General features: G+C 36.9%; 1 protein-coding gene across 2 annotated transcripts in view; it reads left to right on the forward strand.

The window, feature by feature from the left end:
• dnajb6b (DnaJ heat shock protein family (Hsp40) member B6b) overlaps positions 1 to 12726 on the forward strand; it is a 32898-nt gene that overhangs the window by 5975 nt on the left and 14197 nt on the right. For both annotated transcript variants that reach the window (XM_089129408.1, XM_089129407.1), the window contains exons 2-8: positions 838 to 971; positions 2353 to 2462; positions 3496 to 3549; positions 3643 to 3747; positions 7745 to 7873; positions 7967 to 8117; positions 8339 to 8409. In XM_089129408.1, coding sequence (XP_088985534.1) covers positions 907 to 971; positions 2353 to 2462; positions 3496 to 3549; positions 3643 to 3747; positions 7745 to 7873; positions 7967 to 8117; positions 8339 to 8409 — 685 coding nt within the window. In that variant the 5' untranslated portion in view covers positions 838 to 906. The remainder of the gene's footprint in view (positions 1 to 837; positions 972 to 2352; positions 2463 to 3495; positions 3550 to 3642; positions 3748 to 7744; positions 7874 to 7966; positions 8118 to 8338; positions 8410 to 12726) is intronic.

Below are 12726 nucleotides of genomic sequence, written 5' to 3' on the forward strand. Positions count from 1 at the left end.
TACCCAGACGGAGCTTTTACATTTCTTCAGCACCAAATAACAGTGACTTCAACGCAATCTATGGTTTTTAAAATGTGTGAGTCTGTGTTTGGGACGACTTTACAGTCTGTTAGTGCGTGATCCTCATTCGTTTGTAAATGGTCAGAAAAACTGGCCATCATATACCAAAGTCAGCAAGTGTATAAAATCGGTTCAGTTGTTAAAAGTCATGTAGCGTATTCCAGCCTTTACTCACACAATGCAGAGGAAAGCCAGTTCTGTGCCATGATCACCTCTGGGCCTGTTCTGAAGGACACTGCAGATATAAATAACCAATGAGATCCAGCTGGAAAGATATTGGAACTGGGTATTAGGCCCCTGTTTGTTTGAAAGCAGTTGACATTTTGTTCTTCATTAGAAGTTTAGATTTGAGATGACTCAAAGGGGTTTAAAAATGGCTTGAGTTAAATATTATATACAGTAAATGCCATAAGAATATCTGTAAACTGCTTTTTGAAAATGATTTATTTATATAATATATTGTATTTATTTACTAGGTTCATATCTTATTAGGGTTAAACCAAGCTGGAGTATGGCCATGTAGATTAGAAGATAATAGGATTTCCCAAAGGAATCTGAAATCTTACACATGAGCCAAGAGGGAATAACAAATAGTCATGAATCAGTCGGTTCCTTAAATGCTTTTTATGTAAGAGGTGTAATGTAGAACCATGCTTTCACATGACATGTTGGTTTGTTTGAGGTTGTCCCTCACAGTAGCCACACACCCACATAGCTACCAAAACACACCCTCTGTTTGTTGGATGTCTTCAACTAGATTTTTCTTTCTCTTTCCAGGGCCACTGCTGAAAATTTGTCATCCAGTAGAGTGAAAAAAACAAACAAACAAAAACCTGAGCCTGAGCCATGGGGGATTATTACGAGGTCCTGGGTGTGACGAGAAATGCATCCCATGACGATATAAAGAAAGCGTAAGTACTCTGTGTCCTGTCATGGCCATCTATTTTTTGTACACGTAGTGCAGTAATGATAATAGTGACTGTGCAACAGACGGTTAGTTGATACCATCCATGTGAGAGCTCTTTGCTGATTGCGTTATTAATGTGTTTGTCTCAATCCATTTCTTCTAATGTTCTCTGTAAATAAAAATCAGCACTTTGTGACAATAACACTGATACAGTTTGTCAATAGAAAAAGTCAGACTCAGACACAGACATGACCCGCAAAAGAAGAACGAGTTTGTGCTCTCTGTGACACTGGCGAGGTTGAGACCGACACTGTGGTTTATATAAAGAGGGGAGAGAGAAATACTTTGGAAAAACTCTCTAACCTCATGCCAGTTTATAGTTCTTCAGAAACTGATGTTATATTGAGGGAAGACAGCTTTAATTTTGTAAATTTGAATGTCTTGATAAATGTGTTAATACAAATATATTATTTAAAAATAATATGGATATAATAATAATGATAATAACTATTATTATTATTAGTTGTTGTATATTTCTTTCTCTTATCATTTCTTGTTTTGTGCATAATGCTTTGTCTGTATTGCATGTCTAAAGATTCATGCCAGTAAAGTACTTTAAAATAAAAAAAAAATGACACACAAATGGCATCCATTTAATCCTGATTCTGTAGGTCACTATAGAAATTCCCCTTATAACAATCAGCAAATTCAAAGCACCGAACTACAGAGGGCAAACACTATTAAAAGATATGCAAAGGACAAATCCCCTGGTGTATGGAGTGTTTGGTTTAGGCCATTGACCCTGCTGTGTCCTGCTGCCTGAGTGTGTATCGCTGACTCAGGCTCAGTGTGCAGAGATGCTGACCTGTTGTCACACCTACTGAAGTTGTATTGTGCAACACGACCTGTATTGAAAGTGGTTAACTGGTGCGTGACTTTGTAATGCAGTGATGTGCCAGCGTCATAAATGAGGACAGTGCAGTATACAATCGACAATTTGTTTCCTTGAACTTATGTATAAATAAATATTATGTCTTATAAGCGTTATTTTAAACCCGTAACAAATGTGTCTTTTGAAGACCTTACATGTGTGTGTAAAATTGATCATTGTGTGGCATCAATTAATCATTGTTAGTTAAAGTCTGGTTAAGCATCAAGAATTTTGGTGAAAATTCTTTCACCAAAGAATTTTCACTAGTGTATTTAAATGGTGAAATCTTCACTAGTGCATTAAAATGGTCCCTCCATAGTTCATAAAAGTTTCATGCATAATAATAATACATTAATTTTTAATTTTGGATAAACTAAGAATAAAGCACTGTCTTTTGTATTTCCATTGTTCACTCTTAACAAGACTTGTTTTAATGAGTGTGTGTGTTTTACAGGTACAGAAAGCAAGCACTAAAGTGGCATCCAGACAAAAACCCAGAAATAAAAGAAGAGGCAGAGATCAAGTTTAAAGAGATCTCAGAAGCATATGAAGTCCTGTCAGATGGTATTGGCTATTTATGTTTGGCTACACTTTCTTTTAAGGTGTCAATGTTAGTGTAATAATAATTAACTACATGTACTTACTCTAGGGTTGGGCTAGGGTTTGGTTTGCGTGTAATTATGCATAATTGATTGTTATTACTAGTAACCACATGTTACGTGCAACAAGGACACCGTAAAGTAAGGTGTTTCCATTTTTTTTTTCAAATATGATGCCCTGTTCATTTTTGAGAATGAATGTTTTAATTTACTAACATAAATTGATGACTTGAGACATTAATGAATTGTTGTAGAATGAATGCCCATTAGACAGTCCCTTTATGCTGATGAAAACGGCTTAAACAGCTATATCCAGAATGTCTAAAGACAGTCAGTAGTTGAGATGTTTGATTCATGAATGTTTTAAACATGTTGTATGGCACACGTCCTCAGAATAGGAAGGAGTTTGGAGCAAAACCGTAGAGTCTCAGTGTCCTGTATCCAATCTTGACTGTACAAGCCAACATTTCTGAGCTGTTTGAAAATGGCCAGTTTCATTTGTCCTTCCTTGAGTGGTTGTCCTTGCACATCTGCCTCTGACCTTTTTTTATTGAATATTATTAGTTGTGTCCTATATAGCTGAATGCATGCTATGGATTGTCACACGAGTATATTAGAATCACCTAAAATAGGTTTTAGTAAGCTTGCAAATGGCAACAGTGTGCCTTTTCTGAGGTAAAGGTAATATTTGGTGTGTGTGTTTTCATGGGTGTGTGAAGGCTGCATAATATGTTGCATTATTTATAGACTCAAGTTTCTTGTGAGGAGATTGCGTTTGTTGTCCATTAAGGTATAAATGTTTGCCTAAGCATAGATCATTGCTTGTAGTAACATTCAATTTGCATTCTGTTATAAACCATAGGTTTGGCACAAAACGGCTCCCTTTACTGGCTCTGATGTTGTGAAGGTGTGGTGGGAGGAGTGTGTAATTATTATGAACCCTATTAATCAGTGTCTGTTTTGTGTGAAGCTAAAAGTAGCTTTTTTCTTTCATACAGATAACAAAAGGAGACAGTATGATAGATATGGTAAAGAAGGCATGTCTAATAGAGGTAAGTGAGGTTATTCCTTATTTTAGATGTTGTTCACATTTTGACCTGTTTTTGGAAATGTGGTTTTCCTGTAATTATTTCTTGTTGGGAAAGGTGGCCATTATGACGAGGATTTCATGGGCGGATTCACATTCCGTAATCCAGAGGATGTCTTCAGTGAATTCTTTGGAGGCCGAGATCCATTTGCAGATTTTTTTGGTATGTGCATGTTTAATAATTTCTATTGATTTAATGGATCAAAAAATAAAGGTGGAATAGAAAAGAGTTCATAAAATAATTGGGTAACAATTTCTGTGAAGTCCATGCTTATAATTAATTATAGCCCCATTTTATACTTTTTTTTATTTATGTATATAATTTAGTATTTCTATTATATAAATATATCTAGGCTCATTAAGACTAATACTGCATTATAAGAACAGTTAGTTACATTTACAAGTGCATGTTTTTCAATGTGCATGCTCATAATCCAATATACACTGATTTAGAAGTGTTAATTAGCTAGTTGTATAGCCATGAATGTATTTATAAAGATGCAACCTGCATTGCTAATGTTATTATATTGTAGTTATAATTACTTTTTCTGTCAAAAAATTGAATATATTGTTATTAATAGCTGTAATAATACAGTTAGTAACCTCTATAAATGCATGATTGATGGCTTTAATGAAAGTGAAAGCACATGTTGCAATTTTCCTAAAGCAAATGTTAAGAAATCATGTTAAGTTGTTATTTTTTAATTAAAAAAAAAAGCACAACACCAAAATCATTGATACAAACAGTTGATTTAAAAAAAAAATCTTTTTTGAATGTTACATACGAGCAAACACTGCTATAATTTGGACACTGCGTGCAACCTCTGACATACAGTATATAGCAATTGTAAGTCGCTTTGGATAAAAGCGTCAGCTAAATGTAAATGTAATTTTTTCTTTAAAGTATAATTTCAAACTGCTATAAGCAATACCATTCATATGGCTGAGGAGATATAGATTTTAAGAGAGGAGATATAGATATAGATAAATGTAGGAGATATAGATATAGATAAATGTAAATATAGGCTAACTGTTCTTATAATGCAGTGTATGAGTCTTTATAAAAAATATTTATAGAATAGTAATAATTATAATGAATTATAGCCCCATTTATACTTCTTTATAAGCATGAACCTCATAGAAAGTGTTACCAATAATTTGTCTCTCTTTCAGTTTTCAATGGCAAAAACACATTTAACCTGCATATTTCCAGAATAAAGAGGTTATTGTCTTTGAAAAATGAGAACAAAATTCCCAAAGAGAGGAAATGAAGGTCATTTAATCTCACAGTGTCTCTGAAAGTAATAACGTGGTTTGGGTTATAATTAGGTAATTAGATTTTGCATGAACTTATCGGAGCTTTGGTTCATTAGTCGATTTGCTTTCTGTTAATCTACCATAATTATATTGCTCACTAAATTTATTCACACAAATTTGCTCTTAACATGGGTGTATTATGGGAACAATTTTTATTCACTTTTGACTCTTCTTTTGTTGTCTATACAACAGTTAATCACAGACTGTCAAGCTTAGAAAAGGACATAAAAGCACCATGAAAGCATGACTTGTGTGTTACATTCCAAGTCTTCTGAGGATTATCTAAGAAAAATGGCATAAAACATAATATCTGAAATATCTTTTTAGAGCTTGAGAGTCTGTAGTCACTTGATATGTTGTTGAATAACTTCTTAAAAAGCATAAATGCTGATATAGGTATTGATGAACTAGTAAAAAATAGTGTTGTGGGCTGATCATAGATAACACACTTCAAGTTCAGTTATCCATTAAAAACTGAAGTGCTACCCCATGCCCACTGACTCTACTGCTGGGAACAAAAGCTCAACGCAGGGCTCGACATTAAGCCTTTTCGTGCTTGTCCTTTGGACAAGTAAATCTGTCATTCAGAGTAAAATAGTTGCTTTTCCAGATTTTTTTTTTTGTGTTGTAAATTCTAAATCAATATTTTCAGTGTTCTCGGTGTTCAATCAGCTTTGATATATTTTATTGTAATATCTGCACCTTTAACCCCCCCATATCATTACATTTATGCTTCATCATTAAATTTAGACTCATTAAAGGGGTGATGAACTGAGAAATCAAATTTTCCTTGAGCTTTAGACCTCTAAGAGGTCACCATATTATAAGAATATCCTGTAAGTTTCAGAACTGAAAACGTCCTTGTTAGTCCAATAAAAGCTTTTATTGACACAGCCTCTGAAAACGCCTCGTTTTTCAAAGTGGGGAAGTATGACGTCAAAGAGGATAAAACACCACCCCCGCAGAAGAAGATCAACGCCTACTTCAACACGGCCGGTTAGCTCCGCCCACCGACTCACGCATTACACGCATAGCTAAATAACATAGATGCCTACCTCGTGATGACAAACCGGATCGAGCTACCCAGCGAGTTATACAGATTATTGTGCAGTGTCTGGTTGTGGAAGAAGACAGTCGCTGCATAAGCTTCCTCTGGATTCATATAGGACTGCATGGATAAACTTTATTTTTAATGACGTTCCAGCTGATGAGGTAAATCATCGTCGTCTGTTCGCTTCATTTCACTGAGGATTGTTTTGTAAACAAGACTGGATTTGCAGACCGATTAAGAGTAAAGAACGGTGCTGTGCCGTCTATATTGGATCTGACAGGAATTCTGCAACACACAGACTCTGGGTCGAACCATTCCGGTAGGTTGCCATTTTTCAACATTGGACGTTTTCAAAACAATTTCCCCCATGTGCAGCGACGTGGCTCATTATAATATGCAAAACTGTTATCCACTCACAGCAGTGGGCTTCACTTCCAAGTCTTAAGTGCGAGACGCCCATAAAAACCGAGCGTTTTTCAGGTAGACAAAAAACTAGGGTACAAAATAGCCTATTACTTATTCATTTTGATGTTTTTGAATGCAAAAACCAAGCGGATGTCATACGTTGACCTCAGACAACAATGTACTGTAATAAAATTTAAAAAGCCAGTTCATGACCCATTTAAGACAAATACTGCATTATAAGAACAGTTTAGTTTCATTTACAAGTCATGCGAGTTTTTTTCAGTGTGCATGCTCATAATCCAATATACACTGATTTAAAGTATTAATTAGCCAGTATTAGATTATGAGCATGTGCATCGAAAAAGCAAATGCATGACTTAGAAGTACTTATAAAAATAATAGAAATGTAGGGCTGCTCTCTTTTGTTTCCATTTCACCTCAAGAGTCTGCGTGAGCCTCAACAGCGCAACCTTGTTACGGACAAGCGTTAATGTCGAGCCCTGCTCAACGGCATATGTGTAAAACATACAGGCACTCTAAATAAGGCGAGGGTGCTCAGACCAGTGGGACGAGAAGAGACCGTGCATCATCCACTAGGAATGTTCTCAGAAATAGCTTCTGAATAAAAGAGCAGCAAGAGCAAGGGAATGCTTATAGCTCTAGGCAGTTAGAGAGTGGGAACAAGTTGTTCAACAACATTAATGTGTTTGCATGTGTGTTCATCTGTGAGTAAAATGTCAAACTATTTAGGATTATTTCTATACAGCAGTCAAATAGATGCGAGTATACATGTGATTGTTTCAGGAACACCATCCTTGATGATAGAAGGTCAATGGTGTTTACTTGTGTTTATGTAGCCATGACAAAGTTGGGGGTGGGTTAGAATAACTGTGTGTGCTGTGCATGTGTTGGAGAAGATATCAGGCATGGTTCTCCCTGCCAAATCAAACTGCTTGAAGGAGCTGGGTAAAGTTCATGTGAAGGCGCTGAGTGCCTGAAACATTGATTTGGGCATGTTTCAGCTGGCATACTATATCTCTACATTGCAACAGTGGTCCCAACATTATGAGAAAGAATACAAATAGACCCTTGTAGACGCCAGCAACCTATTCCGATGAACAGGTCAGAAAAAATTAAATGTGCAATTTATTCAAAGCTGGAAACCGAAAATGTGTGGTTTCGAGCTCTGCATGAAAGGATCATGAGACCTCACTGATGTGCCCTTGAGCAAAGTACTTAGCACTTCAGTATTTAACGGATAACTGCAGGTTGCTTCAGGGAGATTCTCCCTGTTTTATAATTCACCTGGGATAGAATCATTTTCATTTTCATATCTTACATTTACAGTCATGACAGTATTTATTTATTTACTTTTTAATTTTTTTAGCTGATGACCCCTTTGAAGATTTCTTTGGTGGTGGGCGGCGTCATAGGGGTGTGAGCAGGAGCAGGACGACAGGATCATTCTTTCCTGGGTTTTCTCCATTTGGTCCTGCTTTTACTGGGTTCAACACTGGTATGTTAATCTGTGTAGCCAGTGAAAATTCAAAAGTACTTCTGGGTAAGATTGCCATAGTTTCTGTGTTTTTGAACATCCTCTTTTCTGTAGGATTCACCCCGTTCGGCCCAATGTGTGGGGGTGGGGGTGGTTTCACCTCATTTTCCTCCTCTTCTTTTGGTGGTGGAGGTGGAATGGGAAATTTCCGCTCTGTCTCAACATCCACCAAATTCATCAATGGAAGGAGGATCACCACCAAACGGTACCAAAAAACATTCTGTAATGGCCTCTTATAGTGACTCACAACTTCAAGCATGTTACGCAGTACACTTTTGCATAAAGTTATTCAGTCACTACATATCTATGCAAACGGTTCATAAATCGTTGCTTATTTGACTAAGCCTTTAACTGTGAGATTATAATTATTACCATATCTAGTGGTAATGTAATCTCACTGTACAGCTAACTTTTGTGTCATTACAGTATTGTTGAGAACGGTCAAGAGAGAGTGGAGGTAGAGGAGGACGGTCAGCTCAAATCTCTCACAGTCAATGGTAAGGAGTAGCTTCTACGACGGGACAACAAGTGATCTCTGAACTCTGCAGATGAACATTCAAAAAGTTTAAACCCAAACATTCCTAAAGATAAGCAACACTCACGACCAGGGTGATGGCTACTGACTCTGCTCTCCACTAGTCAGCAAACCAAGAGTAGGTCACATATAACGCATCCAAGCAATGTGATGCTGTTACCCTCCCTGCAGTGAATTGCAGACAAAGAGGGTTAAACACTCATTCCAACTTAAGCATTCTTGTCTTTTTTCTTGGGGACCATTTATTCCTCACAAAACCTGGAGACCTCAGTTTGAACGAGCGCAATTCATTCCTTTCTGTCAGCTGATCATGGCTGTTCTTTCATCCATAAGGGCTTATTGCCTGACAACAGGTTGCTTTCTGCTGCTGAGCCATTCAACTGTTCCAATAAAGTCTTAACATCTCCACTCTAAAATATTTAATATGATCTAACCAATTTTATATAGCTACCATTTGTTGATAATATTAGGCTGTTGACAAATTACTTTTCTTATTTTGCTTCACAACTAACTGTTGCATAACCTGAGACCTTTCCATTTAAAAAAGAATATTGTTTGACTTAAAATATATATATATATATATATATATTACATATTTACATACATATACTGTATATGCTGGAAATGTTGTTCTTTGTAAGAAAAAAGCAAAGATGGACAAAGTTTCAGGTTCAATAAATCTCACTTTCACATGTTTGGAATGTTGCACTCACAATTTCTTTTGCTGTGGCTTCAAGAAACACAGACTCGTCTCTAATTTGTATGTAGGTGTGTGTCCTTTAGCTTGGCGCATGCATGTCTCATCCTAGCACTCACAAAATTATAAAGAGTAAAACATTGTCTTTCACTTTATTGCTATAGCCTTCAAAATATCCACACATGCATGTGCACATACTGTACTTCACTTTATTTGGTTTCAAATTAATTCACACAAATACAAGATTTCATCTTTGATTTACTACAAGTATATGTAAATATTAAAGGGTTAGTTTACCCGAAAATTATGTCAATGACTCACCCTCATGTCATGCCAAGCCCGTAAGACCTCCGTTCATCTTTGGAACACAGTTTAAGATATTTTAGATTAAGTCTGAGGGCTTTCTGTCCCTCCTTTGAAAATCTATGTACGGTATACTGTCCAAAGATGTATAAAGTACTAGATACCTGGACTTGAGTAAAAGTACAAGTGCTCTATCAAAAAAGTGACTTGAGTAGAAGTTAAAGTGTTCTTTAAGAAGAAGTACTAAAGTATTCAACATTTTTTGTACTTAAGTAATGCAAGTAGTTTATTTTAAAATTCACTACTTAAGTACTAAAAGTAAAAGTACAAGTATTGTGTCATGCAATTATTAAAGAAAGCAGTCAAAAGTTTGAACTAGTAATCAAATAAGGCGCTTTGGCGGGCACCAAAAAATGTCATTGCAGGACAACCCCTGCATTAGTTGTCAATGTGTGTGTCAATCAATACCATTACCCTATAAAACTGGCGTGTGATTTAGGCAGCATGAAAGCCAACTTGCAATGAATGATTCGTAATTTTTTTTATAATTGTAACGAGTAACTAGCAGAACATTAAAAAAATATTGAAGTAAAAGTATTAAATTCATCGAAAATATCGACTGAAGTAAAAGTAGAAGTATGAGGAAAAAAACAATACTCTAGTAGAGTACAGATACAGCATTTTAGTACTTAAGTACAGTTACTATCTCTGGTACTGTCCTTGTCCAGAAAGGAAATAAAGACAAAGCAGTCCATGTGACATCAGTGGGTTAGTTAGAATGTTTTGAAGCATCGAAAATACATTTTGGTCCAAAAATAACAAAAACTACGACTTTATTCAGCATTGTATTCTCTTCCGGTTCTGTTGTCAATCCGCGTTCAGTGACGCTGGTGACGTAAGATGCTGCTGACGTGTTATCTGGTGCACCTGAGCGAGACGCATGCTGCAAACAAAACAATCTTTGCAAATATGTCTATGAATTTCGACATAGAGGAAGACTTGGATTTTTTTGAACAGAACCAGAAGACAATACAATGCTGAATAAAGAAGTTTTATTATTTTTGGAGCAAAATTTATTTTCGACGCTTCAAAACAGTCTAACTAACCCACTGATGTCACATGGACTACTTTGATGTCTTTATTTCCTTTCTGGACAAGGACAGTATACCATACATACATTTTCCATTGAGGGACCGAAAGCTCTCGGAATAAATATCTTAATCTGTGTTCCGAAGATGAACGGAGGTCTTACGGGCTTGGAGTGACATGAGGGTGAGTCATAAGTGACATAATTTTCATTTTTGGGTGAACTAACCCTTTAATTGCTTCTGCACACTTTAACAGTCACGAAAAGCTCAAAACAGCAGAAGATGTTAATCCAAACCTTGTCCCTTTTATATTGATGTAAATAACCTCAATCCTCACAATTGTGATTGAAGAAGCTAGCTATCATAATAAAACGGAACTCTTTCCTAGATGTAAAGATTGTCTTTAGAACTAGGCTCACTTTATCATTTGCTCATACACATAGTGCAGGGCATTACAGTATGAGAACCATGGACAATCAGAAATATAATTGATTTACTCTGTCCATAACTATACTTAAAGGACCAATTTCTTCAAGATCTGAAGTTGTAGATAAATATGTGCTTAAACAATCTTCATTATTTTAAGTTAATAGTTAAAAATGATTCTTCTGAAATATTATATGTAATATTATATCTATCTATATATATATCTATACACACACACCTACACCTCCCTAAAAGATTATAGGAACACCTGCTCAATTTCCCATGAATGCAGTTATCTAATCAACCAATCACATGGCAGTTGCTTCAATACATTTAGGGGTGTGGTGGTCCTGGTTAAGATAATCTCCTGAACTCCAAACTGAGGCCATGTTTACACAAAGCCGGGTATTTAGCGAAACGAATATTTTCCCCCTCTCCGTTTTCAAAAATAACATCGTTCACACACCCGCATAAATACGCAGTCGACCGTCATCATAACTATGCCAAACCTATGGGCGGCAGTGTAGGAAGAAGGATAAAGCCATGCAAGCCAATCAGAATCCTCAGAATTGACAAGAGAGAACCTAAAACGCTGTTTCTCCCAGTTGACACGACAACACATAACCGGCGTTTTCAGAAATCTCCACTTTGGCCGGAGTTTTTAGAAATAATCGTTTTCTGTGATAAACTGGGTTTTCGTGTAAACGAGAGGCCAATCCGCAGGGAAATATCTGTGATTTCCCTTCGTGTAAACGGGGCCTGAATGTCAGAATGGGACATTTTTAATGGGACAAAGGTGATTTTAAGCAATTTTGAGCGTGGCATGGTTGTTGGTGCCAGACTGGTCTGAGTATTTCACAATCTGCTCAGTTACTGGGATTTTCACGTTCAGCCATTTCTAGGGTTTACAAAGAATGGTGTGAGAAGGGAAAAACATCCAGTATTCAGCAGTCCTGTGGACGAAAATGCCTTGTTGATGCAAGAGGTCAGAGAAGAATGGGCCGACTGATTCAAGCTGATAGAAGAGCAACTTTGACTGAAATAACAACTCCTTACAACCGAGATATGCAGCAAAGCATTTGTGAAGCCACAACACACACAACCTTGAGGCAGATGGGCTACAACAGCAGAAGACCCCACCGGGTACCACTCATCTCCACTACAAATAGGAAAAAGAGGCGACAATTTGCAAGAGCTCACCAAAATTGGATAGTTGAAGACTGGAAAAATGTTGCCTGGTCTGATGAGTCTCGATTTCTGTTGAGACATTCAGATGATAGAGTCAGAATTTGGCATAAACAGAATGAGAACATGGATCCATCATGCCTTGTTACCACTGTGCAGACTCGTGGTGGTGTTGTAATGGTGTGGGGGATGTTTTCTTGGCACAATTTCGGCCCCTTAGCGCCAATTGGGCATCATTTAAATGCCATGGCCTACCTGAGTATTGTTTCTGACCATGCCCATCCCTTTATGGCCACCATGTACCCATCCTGTGATGGCTACTACCAGCAGGATAATGCACCATGTCACAAAGTTCGAATCATTTCAAATTGGTTTCTTGAAAATGACAATGAGTTCACTGTACTAAAATGGCCCCCACAGTCACCAGATCTCAACCCAATTGAGCATCTTTGGGATGTGGTGGAATGGGTGCTTCATGCCCTGGATGTGCATCCCACAAATCTGCAATATGTTATCCTATCAATATGGGCCAACAGTTCTAAAGAATGCTTTCAGCACCTTGTTGATACCACAGTTTTAG

Source organism: Pimephales promelas, chromosome 1, assembly GCF_988280905.1.
Source record: "Pimephales promelas chromosome 1, fPimPro1.hap1.1, whole genome shotgun sequence".
NCBI lineage: Eukaryota > Metazoa > Chordata > Actinopteri > Cypriniformes > Leuciscidae > Pimephales > Pimephales promelas.